The sequence below is a fragment of the Phocoena sinus genome, chromosome 3, assembly GCF_008692025.1.
Source record: "Phocoena sinus isolate mPhoSin1 chromosome 3, mPhoSin1.pri, whole genome shotgun sequence".
NCBI classification, from domain to species: domain Eukaryota; kingdom Metazoa; phylum Chordata; class Mammalia; order Artiodactyla; family Phocoenidae; genus Phocoena; species Phocoena sinus.
This window is the reverse complement of record NC_045765.1, coordinates 55,151,112-55,173,966: the sequence shown is the minus strand read 5'-3', so window position 1 is coordinate 55,173,966 and position 22,855 is coordinate 55,151,112. Positions and strand designations below refer to the sequence as shown.

General features: G+C 42.9%; 1 protein-coding gene and 1 non-coding gene across 6 annotated transcripts in view; both read right to left on the bottom strand.

The window, feature by feature from the left end:
• Positions 1–11,380, bottom strand: part of NRG2 (neuregulin 2) — a 178,886-nt gene extending 167,506 nt beyond the window's left edge. For all 5 annotated transcript variants that reach the window (XM_032627217.1, XM_032627216.1, XM_032627218.1 and 2 more), the window contains exon 1: positions 10,693–11,380. In XM_032627217.1, the coding sequence (XP_032483108.1) occupies positions 10,693–11,380 (688 nt within the window). The remainder of the gene's footprint in view (positions 1–10,692) is intronic.
• An 8,453-nt stretch (positions 11,381–19,833) lies between these two features.
• Positions 19,834–19,940, bottom strand: LOC116752457. The gene has a single exon (XR_004349523.1). It is a non-coding gene; the product is annotated as a U6 spliceosomal RNA (small nuclear RNA).
• Positions 19,941–22,855: the final 2,915 nt, after the last annotated feature.

The following is a 22,855-nucleotide window of genomic DNA, read 5'->3' as shown; positions in this document are numbered from 1 at the left end:
TGGCCAGAATCACTTGGGTCGAGCCCCAGAGGTGCCATCTGAAAGGGATTACTGTCAGTACTTGGCCTGGACAATTTAATGCACGTGTTACTAAAAGGCCAGTGAATGTTACTAGCCTTTTTGGAGAAAGCATTTCCTCTTGAAAAGGAGACCTAGAAATACAGGAGAAGCTTTCTTGGGAAAACCCCATATTTTGTCTAAAAGAACCAGACCTGAGAAAAGTTTAGCCCAATTTGTTGGATATAGTCCCACCCACGTAGGTACCTGTCTCTTGCCTTGTTCCTATTTTCCCACTAGGTCCATCAGACCTAAAGTCCAAGAAAGGATTGTGAACTTTGTACTAGAAATTTCTGGAAACTTCTCTGGTTCTTGGGAACAGGGGCTGAGGGATGGCTGTTACATTTATGACATAAGCAAGTATGACAGCAGGCCTAAGTAGAAAGGTAGGAGCTAGATGGGATAAGGTGGGAGGGGTGGAGCCCCAGGTAAGAGGGTCTCAGAAGAGAAACCCACCTGAACAGACTGTGAAAAGGAAACCATCTAAGAGTGAGCAGTCAGACAGGCTGCCTTTGGAAACCCCAGTGTCCTTTGAAAAAAATCTTCACCTGTGGGCCTTGGTTTCATTCTGTGACAAATGAGTCATGTCGTGGTCTGAGTCTTCTTTCTTCCTTTTAAAAACATTCTTCTTTTTATTATTATGTTTCTCTGAAATTCAATCAACCAATGACAATGTCGGGAAAGTCGTACTGTATGCAGCCCTGCTGTTATTTTATTTCTCACTCAGAGACAGGAATTCAGACACAACAGATCATCTACTTAATCTACCTGTTCCGTCCTGACTGGTAAATAAACTCTCTTCTCTAAAGCCATATAAAGTTACTCCAGAGGAGAGCCATCAATTGGGTTGTGCTTGTGAAATTCATTACTGGCCTAAGCAACATGGTGAAGTGCTGTACTGAGATTTTATGTATGGCCACAGGCACCAGTGAAAGGAACTCTGACTCGCTGAAGCTGAGGGCCACAGCCTTCTGCAAGGTGATGACTAGGGGCCCTTAGGAGCCCTAGGCTTGAAGAGAGCTCCCTCTGGAGAGGCCCCTCCCATCCCCACCCAAGGGGATTCAGCCAAGGAGATATGGCAGAAAAATGTCTCATTTCAAGGCAAAGACAAAAGAATGAACATACTAAAAGAGAGATGTGAAGAAATATTAGGTTTCTACTCCCTACCTTTTCAGAAGAAAAGAATGATCTAAGAACCAGTACTGGCTTCCAGAAGGCCCCAAGCTGCCTATAGGCAAAAAGGTACAACCACTCCTACCTAATTTGTGATCTCAGCTTACTACAGAAGATGCCTGGTCACACCTCTTACCTCTTTAAGGTATTCAGCCTGAAGCATGAACAGACCAGGGTAAGAGACTCCAACTGACCATTCCAGTGAGAAACCAGAATGGGGAATAACCAAAAGGCTTGCATGGCAAGTGAAAATGGAGAATTTTGCAGAATGCGAACTAACTAAAAGATAGGAATGAAACACAAGCCAAAATATTGACATGTATGAGGTAAACCATCTAGAGATAATTCTAAAACTCAAGAACAGAAAATTACTTGCAAGAAAATGAAGAAACTATGGACTATCAAGAAAAAAAAAAAACCTGAAACATAACTGAGAAGCAAAATTCTGCCCTTTATCGAAATGTCTGAAGACATTTTCCATGGTTGGTCTAGTCCTTAAGCCTGAGCTGTCATTTGAGGAATCTCGAAATTTGTCTAGGACAAAGTGGTCTTTATAAAGAGAAAGCAAAGGTCTCACTTTTCCCTTACTTGGCAATAGCCAGTAGTCAAATATTTACTAAAACATATTTTAAGTTTCAGGCCCCAAAGATCTTACAATCAGGTGAAGGAGCTAAGACACTGACCCATCAAAAGATAATTAACAGTGCATGGCATTAAATGATGTGTCATATAAGTGATACAGGCCATAAATACTAAAAGTCTAAGAACAAGAAAAAACAATACTTCCTAAGGTCAGGGATGTGTGGCCAGTCCAGGATCTGAGGGGTAATAATACCCAACAAATATTTAGAGGAGTGACTCAAAGCAGAGTCTTTGTCTTACAAACATTTAAGGAGCAAAGTTTCATACTTCCAATGGGTACCACACATCAATTAATTAATTAAAATTAAACCCCACAAATTCCCAAAATGCCACCTGTTACATGCCCATACCTGTACCCCTCTGACCCTGGGCAGCCACCAGACCCATCCCAACCCAGTCCAGAGAAACAAGGAAAGAGTACGAATGATTCAGTGTGAATCCACCCCCAACTCTGAAAACCCCCAAATCAAAGCAGGATGAGTCAGGGACCTTCTTTCTTTGAAAGAAAAAAGGATGCTTTCAGCCATTTTCCAGTGACTTTCAGCAACTCCTCCTAACAATACAATGTAAGATAAGACCTGCCGAAGTAAAAAAGCAGACCTGGCAGAACTCCAGAATGTGGACCCTTGGTTGACCCCACAAGCATGATGAAATTTTGAAATGGTCATTTTGAAGTTTGAGTCTTAGTCCTCCCATTTGTGAAACAGAGAAAAGCAGTTTCCATCCGTGGGCTTCTCAAAAAATTGACTAAAACAGATCCATGGACACATCAAGATTTACAGCCTACTTGGGACCTCTATAGGATGAGCATTCATACCCTGGACTCACATGGGCTTCCCTACAATTAGACCGCACACATAATACAGTTTTCAGTAAAAATTTCTCCCCTTGTCTGCCTCCAGTCCTCCAGAACTTAATATTTTCACTTACTAGTCTTCCTGCTCACATTGGTCTAAGTTAATAAGATTTTGTTAATAACACTTATTGAGCAGGTGCTGTATTAATTATTTTACATGCATTATCTCATTTAATACTCATAGCAATCCTATTAAGTGCTATCACTATCCCCATTTATAGGAAACTAAGATACAGAAAGTAATTTGCCCAACATCACCCAGTTAGAAAATGGTTTCCAAACCCAGGTTCATCTGGCTGTAGAGCACAAACTCTTAGTCATTACACTATATTTAGCAGACATTTTTTTTTAAAGGAAGAGCATCTATGAAAAACCTTCAGCTAACATCATACTTAATAGTGAAAGTGTAAATGCTTTCCCCCAAGGATGCTCATTCTCACTACTCTTATTCAGCATTGTACTTGGCAGTTCCAGCCAGTGGAATAAGGCAAGAAAAAAATAAAGGCAAACAGATTAGAAAGGAAAAAGTAAAAATGTCTTTTTTTTCACTGACAATACAGTCATGTACATAGGAAAAAAATCCTTAAGAAATCTACCCCCAAAAACGTTACTGAAATGAATAAGTGAATAACTAATACAGGATACAAAGTCAATATTTTAACAATTATCTTTCTATATACTAGCAATGAATAAGTGGAAAACAAAATTAAACAAAAATACCATTTACAAAAGCATCCAGAAAACAAGAAGTACTAAGGAATAAATTTAACAAAATGTGACCCATTCACTGAAAACTACAACACGTTATTGAGCTGCTTTTAACTGAAGCCTTCAAATACTACTTACATAATTACAAATAAACTCATCAGTCTAGCACTCAAGATGGGTGGGAATATAATCCTAATTTACTAGGACCTTTGCCCATTTGCTCCTTTCATCCTGGTTATTCTGTATACTACAAACATGCCCCTCGGCCACTGAGAATGCTGCTCTGTCTGCATGGAATTGATTTAATCAATCAGTTCATCTCTCTCTATCCCTAAACCACCTCTTCTGTCTCTGACTATTAGAATCCCATCTCAAACTGCTTCTCCAAGAAACTTTCTTTAATCCTCTAACCAGATCTTTCTTTCTTTCATGACTCTTCCCCTCCTCCCAAAAGCACTATGTTGGTGTATCTTATGGCATTTGTCATACTCTAGACTGAATTACTGTTATATCTTTGTACTTCTAGATTGTAAGCTCCTTGGTGACAGGGACTGTCTGATGCAATTCCCCTAAAGTACCTAGTTCTTTACACAGAGCACATTTGTTGAAGCAAACATTTGAAAGACGGAAATGAAAGAAAGCTCTTTTAGTAATACAACCTCTGGGATACCAAATTGCATCACTGTCGCAATCAAATTAATGATGTCCTGACTTTCCCATGGTTGGACCAGGTATTTAGCCATGTGGTAACCTTCCTTATATTTAATTCTGAGGAATGTTAGTTCAGCTTGGCTTCTGTTAGTTGGACCAATATCAAGATCAAGACCAAGTAAAACATCCCAGCCTAAAGGACAAAGACAGATCCTCAGTCTGTATAAACAGACAAGGGAGGGAAGGAGGAGGGGGAAGCCAATGTCCTACGCACAACGCAGGAAATCATTGAAGGAAAAAAAGAACCATTAAAGATTCTGCTTCCTAAGAGAGAATAAAAAGTAACCTGAACATCACATCTTGGGGGTCTGTGTTGCTAGTAGAATAAGGAAACTCCCTAGGATACCTGTGCCTCTGCTACTCTGGAAACATCTGCAAGGGCAAATGGAATGTTAACTACCTCCAGCCCCACCCCAGGAGGCAAGCAGCACAATCAGGTTCTGAGCTGAGGCACAGAGAAGAGCTAGAGGCTCTGTCCCAGAGGTCCCTGGAGAGGCTATTTGGATCTCACTGCATGTACAAAGCAGGAAGGGAATGTCACTGTAGAATGGAGCTTGCATGCCACACTCTGCCAACAGCAACTAGCCAGAGCAAGAAGGCTCCTTAACTCAACCTCATTTCATAATTATCAAAAACACCACAGCTGGTTAGCAGCAAATGATCTCAGTCAAGTGTGGAATCTCTGTCTTTTGACCCCAGATTGGCAAAAGCTTCCCAGCTCTTTGCCTGGGTACAGCATGTCCTCTTTCATGTCATCCTAAAGCCTCTTAATCATCCTCCAGGTTTGCTTCAGTTCCTACAGGCTTGCTTGAAACATTACTCACCAAGATTCATTTGTGTGTACTGTTGTTTTTAAAGGAGTCTACTTGAACTTCACATAAGACAGTCATTTTTTCAAACGTCATAATTTAGCACGTCCACTGCTCAATTCATCTACTTTCCTCAGTTTTCTAAAGAGCTCCCTATATCATCTCTTGAAATTCACAAACTGGGTTTATCTCTATGTACAAATTCCAATAAGTAAGTGGGGAGGGTTAATTCACGGGAAACAAGTAAGACAAAAATCCTCATTTCACACACATCCATCCAAACTCAAAATTTGGAGGGAAATTTCTTTTACCTTTGATGTAAATTATACTAACAACGCTTCAGACCCTGAAAAGAAAGACCCAAGAACAAGTGTCAAAGACTGCACGGGGGAAACTTCATTGATAGTGAGATCATTCCTTTTTCAAGTCAATGTTCAAAATTGCCATATGCCACTAAACCAACAGACTTTAGAGGGTTAAGACGTCCCACTGTTTAGATTTGCATATTTGCTTTCCCCTAGTTATCCAAATGGAAATTCCTCGATCCTCTGAAATTTTAACACTATGTTCAAATCAGTTACCTTAAACATACTTCAAAGTAGTATTCAAGTGGCTAATTCCCCCTGGAGTCATACCAGCTATACATGAATATGATCAAAATCAACCTCTTCATCAGCAACTGGGGTCTTTGGTTTCTAAGTGAGAATCAAAGCAATCATGCACTGTGGAGTTTTCTCTTCCCATGTATGGGATCATGTGATTTCCCACATGGATGCTATTGTGAGATTACCTACCAAGAGTGTAAACAGTGGGAACTGCTGTATGGGCAGAGCTGCAGCCCTAAAGCTCAGTGATAAACCTTTGGATCTCTCCTTTGAGCACCCCAATTAAGACTCACAAAATTCACTGCCATAGAAAACTTCTTAACGGCAAAGTATCTGAAAAATAAGTTGGTATTTTTATTCCTCACTCTAGGGTTATATTTTTAAGGTAGGATATTGGTTAAGATCTTGGATTAGGTTTAAGATCTTGGATTAGGTGTGTATATATATATATACACACACACACACACACTACTTGGGAAGAATTTACCATAATATTGGCTTAATGGCAAAATTAACATTCTCCATCTGTTAAGAAAAAAAATAAGATTACTTTGAAAAACATTTTGCTTTTAGAGAAATACACATTTCAAGAATATGTTATAATTGCCTAAGAGCTGGGTAGCTGAGGACAGGGGTAAGAAGACTTTGCACCGTATATTTTTATGTGCTTTCTAAGTTTTGAACCATATGAAAGTGTTACATATTCAAAAATATAAATACAACTTTATAAAGGAAAAAAATTAATGACATACTTGCTATTAGGAAATGAAATTAAAATGTCATAGATAGGGACTTCCCTGGTGGCGCAGTGGTTAAGAATCCACCTACCAATGCAGGGGACATGGGTTCCAGCCCTGGTCCAGGAAGATCCCACATGCCCCGTAGGAACTAAGCCCATGCGCCGCAACTACTGAGCCTGCGCTCTAGAGCCCAAGAGCCACAATTACTGCAGCCCGCACACCTAGAGCCCATGCTCCACAACAAGAGAAGCCACCGCAATGAGAAGCCCGAGCACCGCAATGTAGAGTAGCCCTCGCTCGCCGCAACTAGAGAAAGCCCGCACAGCAACAAAGACCCAACGTAGCCAAAAAAAAAAAAAAAAAAAGTCCTAGATAATAAAAGATGGTTAAGAGCCTTGGGACCAAGGAGAAGTTAGTCACCTAGCTAGTTAATATAACACCCTCTCTAGCCCCCAAACCTTTTGTTAATTCAAGTTGATAGTTATCTTAATTTTGTTTAAACATGAGGGGGGCGGTGATAACCTGCCTTCCAAAAAAAAAAAAAAGAGGGTCTTCTTCAACAAGACCTAGATTCTCCACTGCTCAAATCCCATTAACACTAATCAGCACAATGATTAAGCACATTGTGGTTAAGTACTCTAGTTGATTATGACTCCTTCAGAAAAAAAGGTTCCCATAGCGACAGGTAAGGGCTATCATCAAACTCAGCTTTTCAGCACAGGACTTGATGTCACAGATAGGAGAGTTAAAATTGTTTTAGTATTAATCTGGAGGCTTGCTTTTTGAACTTCACTTGACTTCATCCATTCAAAAGACACTTATGAGAATCCCTCTGTAAGCCACCAGCAGTACCAAACATTGAAGGGCAGGAGAGCTAGGAGAAAGACCTCAAAGATAAGATATGGTTCCTGCCCCCAAGAATCCCAGTCTGCTGAGGAAAGCAGCCACTGAAAGAAATAATGACATTGTGATGGTAATTCTACCCCTAAATCTATAATCAAGCCTGTCCTCACCACTAGGACTGGTCAGTTTCTAATCTAGTTTCACTTTCCCCATCTTCAAGCTGCAGCACAGCTGGGTTTCCAGCTGGCTGGGGAAGAAAAGATTCTTTAAATAAACAGCACTTTAAAAATATGCAGTCGCTTTTGCTATACTGAATTTTGTGAACCACCTTGCTCTAATATGTGAATCTGGGTGCCACATTAATTTAAAACTATCCTAAAGAACATAAAGTCCCCCAGGAATACACCTTTTCTAGCTTTAACAACAAAGTACACTATACGTTGGAAGAAAAAGGCAAATCATAAAGTCCCAAAGGAAGAATGATCTTTCTTTAAAAAAAAAAAAAGATATCTATTGCATCTATTCAATAAGGAAACAATTTTAAAAAAACATACACATATAGGAAAGCAAATGATAGAGTGTGATTAAACCAAAATATATGCAACCGTCATTAAAAATGTAGGACTATTTGCAGGACAGGATGCTTTCATAGCATTGTACAGAGTTGCTAATCCCTGAGGGTCCTTTTCAAATCTTTTTCCTGTTCTTTCCTCAGAAGGCACAGAAAACACCTCCATGTATGTAATCTGAGAAATGCAAAGATTTTACTCCACTCTTTACCACCAGAGGTAGTAATTTGGGATGAATGATACACATTAGATCTATAAAAATGCCCCTCTGGCAGACAGATATTGCTATTCCAGAAGGACTTAACAGGCTACAAGTCAACATTTCATAGTTGTGGTAAAATGAGCCATTTATGAAGACCTTTATCTCTCTGTATGGTACCTTATCCCAAAGTCCTGGCCCACCAAAACACAGCTTTCTGGACAATCTCCCTAGGAACCATACCTCTCAGAGCCCAGACAGGCTCACAGCTGAAAATGGCTAAATAAAGTAACAATTTAACCACAGTTGCTCAATATAACGGCCATGATGACAGTTTCCAGGTGCCAGTTTCCCTATTTTGCAATGGGCAGATCTGCTCCAAGGAGAAAATGTTCCCAATGACCCCGTGGCCCAGACGACTTTTTTTAGAGATAGAAAACAGAAAATCAATTTGTTAGTTATTTCCTGCTGAGCACAAGTAAGGTGTTGTGGTTAGTTAGGAAGATTTGTTTCCTTATTTAATATACCATCACTAGTGCATGTTTTCTTCAACCACATTGTAGAAAATAAGAAAATGTAGTTTATGCTCTTCTGTCATATTATCACCAGTTCCACAAGTTTCCTCTCACAAAAATGTCCTTTAATTTCTAATCCCCTTAGACAAAGCCCCCAAACTGACTTGTATCTATATACTATCAACTCAAAGCAAAAATTTTTGCACTCTAAAATGTTTACTCCCATACACTTTCCTGCCCCTTGATAATTTGTGACGTATGAGGGCCCTCTCGTAAGCAGTGATTGCAGTCCTAAATTTATCTTTTTGAGAACGATATTGCACATGCTATGTTCATAATATGAGATGACCACAACCTAAAAGCAGACTATATTTCTGAACCCCAGATCTTTCATGATCTCCACATTCAACTATTAAGCTATTAAACACTCACTAAAACAAACAAGGTAGAATTGATGGAGGAAGGAGGAAAGGAGGAGGAAGACAGGGGACGATGACCATTGGGGCTCAGTGGACCAGACAAGGGATTATGTGGCAATGTGCGCGATGCACATTCAGGAGCAACTCACTGAAAACCAAAACAGAAGCTGTCCTTGGATAAGGTTCAATAAATGTTTTTACTATCTATTTCCCACTGCACGATACAGTTCCACAGCTCCCCAAGGGATCTCAGACAAAATGCTTAACACAATAAAAAATTAGAAATTTTTAACTGGTCTCAATTTGTCATCATCAAACATTTCAGAGCATAAAACCAACATTAAAGAGCAGTCAACAATATTCCTCAGGACAATGTCAGAGAGATAAACTGCTGTTATCACCAAAGTTTCTTTCTTCTTATTAAGACACTGCAAGAGTCTTCTGATTAAAGTGGTCACAGTAGATATACTCTCGCCACTAAACTAAAATTCGTCTCCTGAAGGACAGGGGTGGGGAGGGGGCGGGGGACGTAGGGTAGAAGGGAAGCTTTTGAAAGTCAAAGGCATTGATCTAGAAAGATGAGGGCAGCAAAACTTCCTACAAGCTGTTACACGTTCTTTGCTACTCAAAGCCTATTTATACTACCCAGAATCACTTGGTAAACTAGTAAACACACCAACTTCTATGACAGACCAGGACATCTGTCACAATTCAGTGATTACACAGCTCAAAGTCACACTGCAAACACCAAATCCAGCCTTTGGGGATAAAATGAAACCCCAATATGAATAAGCACAAGACAAGCTAACATCAAACACTCCAGTCTGGGGACAATTTGGTTTGAAATATCTTACTGAGAAGTAAGTACTGGATTCAGGGACAAGAAAAAAAAAAGATCTTAAACTGACATTTCTTTGACTTTTGACATTGGAGACCTCCATTCCCAGCTGCACAGATCTACAGATTTCAGTGTTTTGTTTCTAATCACCTGCATTTCTGTTCAGCACCCAACATCATGAAGATGAGATATGCAGTCAACACATCCTGCTGGTGAGATGTCAGAGCTGAACTTACAGCATTCAGCAGAAGTTACTCTATTTTGCCGTCATCACAATCAACAGACCTAGGAAGATCTCCCAGAAACTGCCAAAAGAGGTGTCTGCTCACTAGTCGTGGAGGTTAAGAGAGGGCTGTGCTACCAGCTTAGAAAAGACAAGCAATCACGATGCAGAAAAAAACCCTGAACCACATGGGGGACAGAAAACAGTAGCAGAAAAAGTCCCAACTCTGCCTGCGCCAGCGGTGTGGATGAGCTGACCGGGAGCCCAGGAGAGGAAGGAGGGGGTGGGGGCCATGATTCCCTAGGAGAACTTGTAAGCGGAGGCCTTCACAGCCTGGGAATCTGCCCAGCTGCTCCTGCAGACCCTGCCAGCCTGGGCAAGGCAGGCCCGTGGGAGCAGAGCGGGCAAGGCCTCCGAGGGTCACTCCTGACTCACTGAGCTTAGGGCCAGCAACACCAGGACCCCTCCGTTTTTCCTGCCGCTACTGGGCTATGATGGCAGTTTTCCAGCCCCACATGCCATACATCAGCCGCAGATCCCTGCTGGCACAGGCCAGCGCGTGCCCCCGCCCCCACCCCTGGCACACTTTGAGCCTGATCCTCCTTCTCCCCAGCCCAACACCCTCACCCACCATGCCAAACGCCCTGCACAGGGGCGGCCCCACCCCCCAGCGGCCGGCCGGGGCGCTGCCAGGCCTGGGCACCTGCAGCACCTCCCGCCCCACCCCCATTCTCCACAGCTTCGCCCCTCCCCCCTTTCTCTAGCAGAGGGAGGGGGCGACTCACCGCAGTCAGTGCACAGGATCTTGCCCACCTCTTTCTTGAGGTTTTTGCCGTTGGTGTCAAGAGGGGCAAAGGCTGTCTTAAAGACCAAGGGCTGCTCCGTGGGCTCCAGGAAAAAGATGTAGCGCTGGTTCCTTTCGAGCGGCGCACAGGAGCCCACGCTGATCACCTGCTCGCGCTGCAGTCCCCCGCTCCGGAGCGGCCACTTGTCCAGCACCTTCACCAGTGCCACCCGACCCGAGGCGGGCGGCTCACGGGTGCTGTTGGAGCTGGAGCCGCCGGCCGGGGCCAGCCCCTGTACCTTGCCCTCCACCACCACGGGTGCCTTGTACGCCTGGTCCTGCACCGACTTGAGGCTAGGCGAGTAGCAGGCGAGTGACACACCGAAGAGCAGCATAGAGAAGCCGGGGGCCGGGTCGCGCCTCATGCCGCCGGCGGCTGCGGCTCGCGAGCGGGCGGCGGTTCTCGGGGCTGCGGGGCTGCGGGGCTGCGGCTGTTGCGACGGCCGCGGCTCTGGGGGCGCAGCGGGACGAGAGATGCCGCTGTTGCTGTCGCTGCTGCTCCTGCTGCTGCTGCTCTCGCCGCCGCTGCTGCTGCTGCTCCTCTCGCTGCTGCTGCTGTCGCTGTAGCTGCTGCACCGAGCCTTCTCCAGTGGCGGCGGCGGCAGCGCTGAGCAGCAAACCTGCCGCATCTGGCCAGGCCATTTGGGGGGCTCCGCCGCTCCGCCGCCGCCGCCGCCTTGGGAGGGGAAACCAGAGCCCGCTGGAAAACCGGAAACAGCGTAACGTTAGCGCCTTATAGCTCTCCACCCGCAGCCCGGGGAGGCGGCCCAGCTAGGGCAGGGGGCAGGCGGCAAGCGGGCCGCTATGCGCAGCGCGGAGGCGCGCAGCGCTCCCACCCTGCGCGCCAGGACCTGGAGGTGGATGCGGAGGATGGGACGTCCGCCCACTTGCTCTCTCGCGCCCCCTCTACCCCCGAACCGAGTGGGGAGCGCGGCTTCTGCAGGGGAAGCTTGGGACTGCACTGCTTTAGTGCCCGGCTTCAGGGCCCGCAGGGACGCGGGAGGAATTGTGCTACCCTTTGCTCTTGCGATTTATGGGCACGACAGTGGGGTAGTGCGTGAGCAGAGGGCGGAGTAGAGATAACAGATTCTGGCACCGTCCTATGAAGGGGGAAGTGGGACACAGGCTGTGACCTGCCTTTGGACATCGGCTGTAGGAGCCAAGGAGATTGTCACGGCCCGGGTGACTGGCCAGCCTCCTGCCTCCTGGGGTTGTATATCCCCTTCCCTGGGAGGACCCTAGAGGCCAGCCCTTAATCGGGCCCACGTGCTTGGCCCTGCCACCGCCAGGTGAGCGCTGGAGATTCGAGTTAAGGTGGGGGAGGATCCCAGCCCCGTCATTTGGGGGAGAATTGGGGCTACATGGAGTCTTGCCTCGGCGTTGCGTTGAGGACACCTAACCCCGGGTGGTGGTTGAGAGAAGGTCCAGTCCCCACGTCTCTGGGCTTTCTCCAGGAGCCAGGCGGGACCAGGTTACACGGTGTACAACCTCATCTTCTTTTAAAAAAGCCTCTTCCTAAAGGAGGTGGGGGCTTCTTGGGAGCCAACCTAAGAGCCAGAGCCGGTTAGGGCCAGAGCTGCCCCACAGGAAATGGTTTCTTTTTAAAAGTGTGCTGCTTGCAAACAGGCAGGAGAGTTTGCTCCACTGAAACCAGCATCTGATTTTAAAAAGCGAGTTAGGGATCCATTCTCCTTCTATCAATAAGGATACAGGGAGTTTTTAAGACCCAGCTTATATCCCTGAAGCATATGGAGCTCAGGAATTCCAGTGAGGTCTTGGAGAATCTTATCCCTGACTGGGGACTGCAGGAAACTGGCCCGAGGATGTCTGACTTTGGCTAGGAATGCTATTCTGGAAAGGCAAGAGGGAGCTAGAGCTTTCCTCCTGGCTAAGAGACCCCCCAAACGTAACATATTCAAAGCCAGCAGCATTATTTCTCCCACCCAACTCCTAATTCCATATAATCATTAATGGAACCGTTTTATACTTGGCCACCCAATCCAGCAAGTCCCTCAGTCTCATTTTATTCTCCCTCATCCAACCAACAACCAAGTCCTTTGCCACTTCTTTTTTTTTAAAAAAATCCCCGATTTATCTAGCTCCTCTCCAACTCTGCATGAATACCCGAGGTCCAAGTGCTCCTCACCTCTCACCTGGACCACCACAAAGCCTTCTCACTAGTCTCCACACCTTTCACCTCATTACCCTCCTCCAGTCCTACCACTGCCAGAGTGATCTTTCTAAAAATAAAATATAAATATGATTTGGCCATGCCACTGCTCTCAGGAGTAAAGTCCAAACTCTTCAGCATGGCTCTTCACGGGCCCCCTCTACTTAGCTAACTCCATCCTCTGGGAGCCAAGCCCCTACCCTAGCAGTCCTCAGCACATCATACTGTTTCTTGGTGTGCTTCTGCACATGATGTCTCTTGTGTCCAGGAAGCCTCACCTCTGCCTTGTCCACCTGGAAAACTATTCTATCCCCAAGGCCTAGCTCAGCAGTAAACCTCATCCCTCCCTCCCTACATATGCACCACCATCCTCACCACCATACGCATACAAGATGGAATTAATTCCTTCCTCTTCTGTGTTACCATGTGCCTCATACATATTACTGTTATGGCAAAGACCTATACTGTACTTCAAGCAGCTACTAATGGGTCTGCATTAGACCCATCAGACTAAGCACCTTAATGGCAGAGACTATGTCCTATTAGTCTTTAGATACCTATCCAAAGGAACAACCAACACAGTGCCTAGCGTAAAATAAGGATCAGCAAATCCTTAGTGAAAGAAGGAGGGTAGGAATTAAAGAATGGAAATCAGCTCTCTTAAAGGCATCAAGCCAATCTTGTTGGCCCCTTCAGTGTCTCCTTTTCCATTTGCATTGATCATAGCTATAAGGAAGATTACTAACTCCACCCTCGCATTTTGCAATGGAAGAAACAATCCCAGGGAGGAAAAGGGAATTACTCAAGATCATACACAGCCAAGACTGTACTCAGTCTTCTGTTTCTGAGACCAGGGTAGTGGCAAAGAGCTTGTGCTCTAGGGTCAAGCAGTACTGGGTTTTAAACCAATTTTGTAAGTTACTAATTTTGACTTGACTCTATTTCCCTCTCTAGGGCTTAGCTTTCTCATTCGTATAATGGAGATTATACTAGGGTCTACCTCATATAATTGTTTTTTGCTCATTGTGTACTTAATTCAATAAACATCTGATGGAATGGCTCCTCTGTGCCCAGCACCGAGGCATGGGACTGGTCACTGGATATACTGCAGTGAACCAAACTGACACTGTCCCCGCTCCCAAAGCTCTTACTCCATTCGGGAGACAACAGTAAACAAATAGGTGAAATAGGACGAATAGGTAACTGTCCTGAAGGAAATAAACAGGATGAAATGATAGGAAATAATGGAAAGGGGAGAGGGTAGGTCTTCTTGGATAAGGGAGGGTTTCTCTGAGGAGATAACATTTAAACTGGGATTAGAAGGATTTGAAGGATGTGGATTATGTGAGATAACAAGTGTAAAGTGCTTAGAACAATGCCTGGTGTAGAGTAAGGGCCAAAATTAATGTTGAACGTTATTGATATTTTACTTATACCGGTTGGTTCCTAATCTAAGAGCTGAGACTCTCTATGTGGTATGTAGTTAATGCACACTAGGATTTTCTGTATATTAAAAATGCAGCGCATTCAGGGAGTTGGGGTTCGACATGTACACACTGCCATATTTAAAATGGATAACCAGGGCTTCCCTGGTGGCACAGTGGTTAAGAATCCGCCTGCCAACACAGGGGACACGGGTTCGAGCCCTGGTCCGGGAAGATCCCACATGCCGCGGAGCAACTAAGCCCGTGGGTCACAACTACTGAGCCTGCGCTCTACAGCCTGTGAGCCACAACTACTGAAGCTCGCGCACCTAGAGCCTGTGCTCCGCAACAAGAGAAGCCACTGCAGTGCAAAGCCCGCGCACCGCAAAGAAGAGTAGCCCCCGCTTGCTGCAACTAGAGAAAGCCCACGCATGGCAACAAAGACCCAACACAGCCAAAAATAATAAATAAATAAATAAAATAAATTAAAAAAAAAAAAAAGGATAACCAACAAGGACCTACTGTATAGCACAGGGAATTCTGCTCAATGTTATATGGCAGACTGGATGGGAGGGGAGTTTGGGGGAGAATGGATACGTGTATATGCATGGCTGAGTTGCTTTGCTGTGCACCTGAAACTCACAGCATGGTTAATTGACCGTAGTCCAATATAAAATAAAAAGGTTTTAAAAATGTAAAAAAAAAAACGCAATGCAATTTTTCAATACTAGATGCCAGTGTGGGGAATAATAATACATATTCCATCTCTTTTTTTCACATATCCATTTTAAAGTATAACAAGACATTGTTAAGTATGCAGAAGAGTGCAACAAGGTGAAGAGGAGTGGCAAGGTATGTTACCGTTTTGTCTTTTTTTAAAGGATACATACATAAATATTCGTAGATCGTAGATTACCTTTGAAAGGACACAGCAGAAATGGAAACAATAGCAGGCTCTGGGGAAGGGCACTGGGTGGCGGAGGTATGTGCAAGAAGAATGCTTTTCATGGTGTTCCCTTTTGTACCTTGTGAATTTTTTAATCAAGTTCATATACTACCTATTCCCAACAATGTTTGAGAGAGGATCCTCTAATTTTTTTTACTGATGCTGATTTTTTTAATCATGTATTTTCTCAATCAGAAGCGACCTAAAGTAGAACTATTATTATATGGGATTCCTTGAAATTTTTTTAACTTTAAAATGAGATTCTGGTGCTAAAAAAGAGAATTATTAGGGAATTAAAAGGTTGGGAATTATTGCACTATAACTTTATCTTCTTTAGAATGCAAAGATAAGTTTTGAGATCCAAATTGTCCACTAGAATTCGTGCGGCCACAGAGGGTGGAGACTTAGGCAGAGATGTCTAAAAGGAAGAGAGGTCCTTGTCCAGATTTCCCCAAGGTGTGGTGTGTATGAAGATAAGCTTTACAGAATTAACATCAGCCATTTAGTAGAGAAGAGAGCCCAATTCTCTTCCGGCTTTTCCTTAGGGATCAAAGTGAATTGGTACACAGTCTCAGAAAATAAAGCTTGATATTCTGAACCTGCTAACTCTTCAGTGTAATTCAATAATTGATAGTCAAAATAATAATAGCCACCATATTTAAATGGCCTCTTGTGTGTCAGGAGCTTCATGTTTATATTTCTATGCCTCAACAACTTTGCATTTTACAAACTGAAGAGACTTACAGAGGTTTAGTAACTTGCCCAAGTGGCGGGCAGTGTTGGGATTCCCATTCAGGCTTGCTCTATGCACAACACCGTGTCTCTCTGAGGGGAAGGCATCTTGCAGCCTCGCTTTCATTGTCGTCTGAGGGGTCTCCAATCTCTCCAAAATACTTCCACCAATGTCAGACTATTTGAAATGTACAACACTGGCAAGCAAATGGTATAAGCATCATTTTACAAAAGATGAGGAAAACTGAGACTCTGAGAGAATTTGACTTTCGCAAGATCACAGAGCTACTGATAGGACCAAGGTTTCTCACAAACTCAAGCTCACATTTTGGGGCATTTTTTGGTTTTCTTTTTTTTTTCTGTCTTTTATTTATTTTTATTTAATTGATGTATACTTGATGAAATTGTCATATATTTAAAGTGTACAATATGATAATTGGATACATGTATACATTGTGAAAGGATTCCTACAATTAACTCATTAACATTATCTACCACCTTCTATACTCTGCCCCCCCTTTTTTTATGAGAACACTTAAGTTCTACTCTCTTAGCAAATTTCAACTATACAATAGTTATCAACGACAGTCACCATGCTATACATTATATCCTAAGAGCATATTCATTTTATAACTGAAAGCGTATACGCTTTCACCAACCTCTCCCCCTTCCCCCACTCCCCAGTCCCCGGCAGCCACCATTTTATTCTCTGCTTCTATGCCTTTGTTTTTGTTTTTTTTTTGATTTCACACATAAATGATACTATGCAGTATCTGTCTTTCTCTGGCTGACTTATTTCACTTAGCATAATACCCTCCGTGTTCATCCATGTTGTCACAAATGGCAGGACTTTCTTCTTTTTTCGGGCTGAATAATATTCCATTATATATATATACCACAGTTACGCATTCATCCATTGATCTTGTTGTTTCTGTAACTTAGCTACTATGAATAATGCTGCAATGAACATGGGAGTACGGAAATCTCTTCAAGATAATGATTTTGTTTCCTGTGGATCAAGCTAATACTTTTGAACAGAACCAGACAGAGAAATGGAAGGCAGACCTGTTCACTATACAGGCTCCCCACATGCTTGTGAAAAAACTTGTTCATGGTAGCAGTGGGCTGTGTCACTACATAATAATCACTGAGAACAAAAACAGAAGTAGACAGAATGGTATAGACATACTGAATTCAAGATAGAACACCCACATGAAAAGCTTGGCTTCTTCTCCCAGATCCCTCCCACATGAGGATGGACTTCTTCCAGCTTTAGCCGATTCAGTGGCCAGAAATGGCCACAGAACCAGGTTATATGGCTTATTACATCCAGGAGAACTGGTCCATCAAGGTGATGTGTATGGCCTTTATGTGGTCACTGGGTCTCACAAATCAAGCCAAACAATTTGCAGGACAGTCTCATTTTCTAAGTAAAGATATTTTGTAAACTCCTTTTTTTTCTCCTTTTGAGATCTGTTTTCTAAATTTGGCTTCCAGAGTCACTCTCAGGTTCTGTGTGGTTAATTTCTTTTCCTCCAAGGATTTTTAAACAAGGGACCAGATAGAAAACAGATATTGAGACTCTGAGGATATTAGCATTGGGAAGGAATCAGCGTCAATGTAGCCCAATGGCCTCCTGTCACAGAGGAAGACGTGGAGACCATGCAGACTATTGGATTTGCTCAAGGTCACACAGCCTAGTTAGTGGCAGAAACATCACTAAAACCCTGACTTCCTGCCTAGTGTTCTTTTTGTTTATGTTGCAAAATGCTGGCTCCCCACATACTGGAATGGGAGCTTGGGCAAGTCACTTCACCTTTCTAATCCTTACTGTCCTTCCCAAATAAAATCGGGATAATAATATACCTACCTCTAGAGGTTTTGTGAGGATTCAGTGACATAACGCATGCAAAATGCTTCACAGTACCTGGCACGGAGTAACTGGCTAAGAGCATGGGTAATGGACTCAGGCTGCCTACATCCAAGTCTCAGCTCTGCCAATTACTTAGCTGACATTTGGCCTAGTTACTTAACTTCTCTGGGTCTCAGTTTCCTCAATGGTAAATGCGTAAAGTGATAATAGTTCTTACCTCATTAAAATTGCCGCGAGTCTTATAGTCAAAAATATTATATTGCAAATTTGAACGTTGCTAAGAAAGTAAATCTGAACAGTCCTCATCACAAGAAAAAAAATTTTGTAGCTTTGTATGGTGACAGATGGTAACTAGACTTATTGTGGTGATCATTTCCTAATGTATACAAATACCGAATTATAATATTGTACACCTGAAACTAATATAACGTCACATGTCGATTATACGTCGATTAAAAAATTGTTGTGAGGGGCTTCCCTGGTGGCGCAGTGGTTGAGAGTCTGCCTGCCGATGCAGGGGACGCGGGTTTGTGTCCCGGTCCGGGAGGATCCCACATGCCGCGGAGCAGCTGGGCCTGTGGGCCATGGCCGCTGAGCCTGCGTGTCCGGAGCCAGTGCTCCGCAACGGGAGAGGCCACAGCAGTGAGAGGCCCGCGTACCGCCAAAAAAAAAAAAAAAAAAAAAAAAATTGTTGTGAGTATTAAATAAGAGAATATATATAGCACACTTAGAATAATGCTTAGCACATGTTAACTAGTATTAGTCTGACTAGAATAACCATTTTCTTACTTTAAGTAGACATACTTTACCCCAATTCAGCAGTTTTAAAACCACCCATTTTCATATTTTTTGAACACATACTAAAATTCTTAAGCATAGAGCCTGATGTTCTACTTTGTATGTATATTTTTAAAAGTCACATCATTGGTAGTCCGAGCTCCCAATCAATAGAGGACATGATTCAATAATTTATAGCCTAGGGCTGCATCAAGAGTCCAAGGGCTTACACTCTCCAATTTGCTGAAGAGGGCAGCAGCCCCTCTGTCTGAGTTGTTCCATCTGGGATAATAATACTTATTTCTTTGTAAAGTGCTTTGAGACCTTTGAATGAAAAGCACTATGTGAGCACAAATTATTATCTCTTTTCCAGATATCAGTTTTAGATTCAAATCCAGAAGCTCCCTAAAATAGACCACAGCAGAAGTACAATCTGGACACAGATGTATCTGTCCTGTGTTATTTCAATCAGATAAAACATTCGTGCTTCGCACCAGCATTCGTTTTCTTTTAAGCATCATAGCCTGTCTAATTTGGATTGAGAAAAAATTAGATGTCTTTCAAGCTGAATGTTTTTGCTGTTTAACATTCAAAGATTTTCCTCTCTCTGTTTTCCTGATTTGTGTATTTGGGATCCTCTCCTGAGGTCAACAGGAATTCTGAGGTTGATTCAACTCTGGGGGCGTGAAGCAGGATGAGGAGAAGAAATTAGGCCCTTACTCCCAAATCCTCAGGCTAGTGTACCTTTGAGTGTCCAATTCAACCTTGCTTCTACTTCATAATTTCCAGTTCATGTGCCTTCTTTTTCATTTACTTCCCAGACACTTCCAATATCATCCAAGGTCAGAAATTTGAAGACTTCACTTTTCCTGAGTTTTCTTTAAAATTCATAAATTTATTTATTCTACCAAAAAGCATTTATGGAACACCTACTATGCATACTGACCTAGATACAAAGAAATAATAGCCATGGTTGCTGCTAGAGCTAAAATCTAGGCAATATTAGAGTCAGGATCTATTATCTGTTGAGCTAGCACCTGCCCTGGGCCTCTTCCCTACCCCCACTCCCCACTTTTCTTCTTTAATGTCATCCCTCCCCTTTGCCTCTCAGGCTCAGTGTCCCACTGTTCTCTCAGCTCTCCCAATTCTTTTTTTTTTTTTTTAATATAGAACGCTTCACGAATTTGCGTGTCATCCTTGCGCAGGGGCCATGCTAATCTTCTCTGTATCGTTCCAATTTTAGTATATGTGCTGCCGAAGCGAGCACCAGCTCTCCCAATTCTGAGGGCAGAGAGAGTATGCTCTGTAAATGCTAGGTCCTCAATATTTGCTGAACATGACAAACTCAATCACACTAAGGGATTAATATCTACTAAGGCCCAATGCATAGCTCCTTAAGTTATGCCTTAGTTTCTAAGACATTTTATATTATTCATCCCAAAGTGAATTTATTTATTTCCCAAATAGTTTTATTCATTCTTTTCAAAAATCCATTTGATTAATATTAATTTTGCAATGTATCACTCAAAACTATCTTTAGTGTCTACTCTGGACCAAGCTTCATACCAGATGCTGAGGATGCAGGCGCAAATAAGACACACGAGGTCCCTGCTCTTGAGAGCTTATACTCTTCAAGGGAGACAGACACTAAAAAGGAAACAAATACATAAAACATTTCTGTAAGAGAAAGAAAAGAAGAAGGAAGAAAGAGAGAGTGTGTGAGATGATTAGATTGAAAACGACGAGGACAGAATACCACTTGCAAGGATGGCCTTTTTAAGTAGGCTACATTTGAGCTGAGATCTGAAGGATGGAGAGGCATCAGCCCTGCAAAACTCTGGGAGTAGAGCATTTGAGGCAGAGAGAAGAATACCATAGGAAGGGCCTGAGGCAACAGCAAACTTGACATGATTCAAAGTATGGAAGGAAGGCCAATGAAGTTGAAGATCATTATAAGAAGGGGAAAGAGTGGCATGGAATGAGGTTAGGGAGATAAGTAGGGATCAGACTTATGCTGGGCCTTGCAAGCTATGGTAGGTATGGATTTTATTCTAAGTACAATGAGAAGTCATGAACAGCTTAACTAGAGGTCTGTCATGATCTGGTTTATATTTAAAAGAGATCATTCTGAGATATAGAGCAGAGACTGTATTGGGAAAAGAGTGGAAGCAAAGAGAGCAGTTGGGAAGCTGTTACAGTGGTCTGGGAGGTGACAGTGGCTTACACTGGGGTAGCAGCAGTGGAGATGAAGAAAAATGGATGGAATTCAAAATATATTTGGAGGTGGAACCAACAAGACTTGTTGGAAGATTGGATGAAATGGGTAAGGAAAATAGAGTGATCAAAGATGACTCAATTTTTGGTTTGAACAACTGGACAGATAATGGCACCATTGATTGAGATGGGAAACTAGCAGGGGACATAATAGGGCTGGAGAAAAGAGAAAATTCCATTTTTGACATATTGATACCAAGATACCTTTAGACATTCAAATGGAAATTCAATTCCCAGCTGATATGTAAGTCTGGACTTCAAATGAGAGGTCAGAGTTAGAGGTTTAAATCTGGGAGTCAACATATAGATAGCGTTTAAAGCTATGGCACTAGATAAGTTGATGAAAAGAGAAAGTTGATAGGGAAGAGGATATAGAAGAGCACAGCCCGATACGTTATATGTGAGCCACATATGTAATTTTGAGTTTTCTAGTAGCCACAGTAAAAAAGTAAAAAGAAACAGATGAAATTAATTTTAATAGTCCAGTATACCTAAAATATTATTTCAATACGTATTCATATAAAAATTATTAATGAGATACTTTACATATATTTTCATGCCAAGTCCTTTTTAATTAATTAATTAACTTATTTTTGGCTCTGCTGGGTCTTCGTTGCTGCACGCGGGCTTTCTCTAGCTGCGGTGAGCAGGAGCTACTCTTTGTTGTGGTGCGCAGGCTCCTCATTGCGGTGGCTTCTCTTGTTGCAGAGCATGGGCTCTAGGCATGCGGGCTTCAGTGGTTGTGGCACGTGGGCTCAGTAGCTGTGCCTCGCGGGCTCTAGCGCACAGGCTCAGTAGTTGTGGTGCACGGGCTTAGTTGCTTCACAGCATGTGGGATCTTCCCGGACCAGGGCTCAAACCCGTGTCCCCTGCATTGGCAGGCGGATTCTTAACCACTGTGCCACCACGGAAGTCCCCATGCCAAGTCTTTTAAACTTAGAGAGTATTTTATGCCTACAGCATGTCTCATTTCACACTAGCCACATTTCAATTACTCAATAGCCACGTGTGCATAGTGCAAGTTTAGAACTTAGCCCTGGGACAACTTAACATTTAGAGGTTGAACAGAGGAGGAGGAGTGGTCAGGAAAGGAGACTGAGAGAATGGTGCCATGGAAGTCAAGAGAAGAAAGTATTTTTTAAAAGAGACTGGTTAACTGTGTCCAATGTTTATAAGAGGCTGAGTAAGATGAGAAAGAGCAATAGAATTCAACAACATGGAGGTCACTGATGACCTTGACTGAAGCTGTTTCAGTGGAGTGATGGGTTTCCTGGAAGGAAGCCAGAATGGAGTCAATGAAAGGTAAGGAAGTGATGACAGCCAGTGTAAACAACTCTTTCCAAAAATTCTGCTGTTCACACAAGCAGAGAAATGAAGCACTAGTTGGAAGAGGATGTAGAGTTGAGGGAGGGTTTTTACCAAACCAGGAGATACTAGAGCATGCTTGTAAGCTAATGAGAATGTTCCAATAAGAAGGAAGAAATAGTTGTGGGGAAAAAAGGGGATAATTGAAGAGGGAAACCCTTCAGAAGACAAAAGAGGGTGAGCATAATAGCACAAGGAGAGGGGCTGCTCTTGGACAGAAAAAATGATTCTTCTATTATAATAGGAAGGATGATAGAATATGGATACCATATCTGAGTAGAGATACAGACTTGTTTATAGATCTGGGTAACAGGAATCTTCATTTTACTACACGGCTGAAGCCATAGCAAAAAAAAAAAAAAAAAAACCCACGAAAAACATAGTGTGCTTGTGGAAGGGGAAAGATGAGGAAGTGCATTCTTTTTCTTTTCATAATTAATGTTAAGTGAAGACTATACTTTTTTCACGGTCTGGATTATTGGTGTCTACTACCCTCCAGGGTACCCCTTTCTCTGGATCAGGTTACCTGGGAACCAGTTTAGT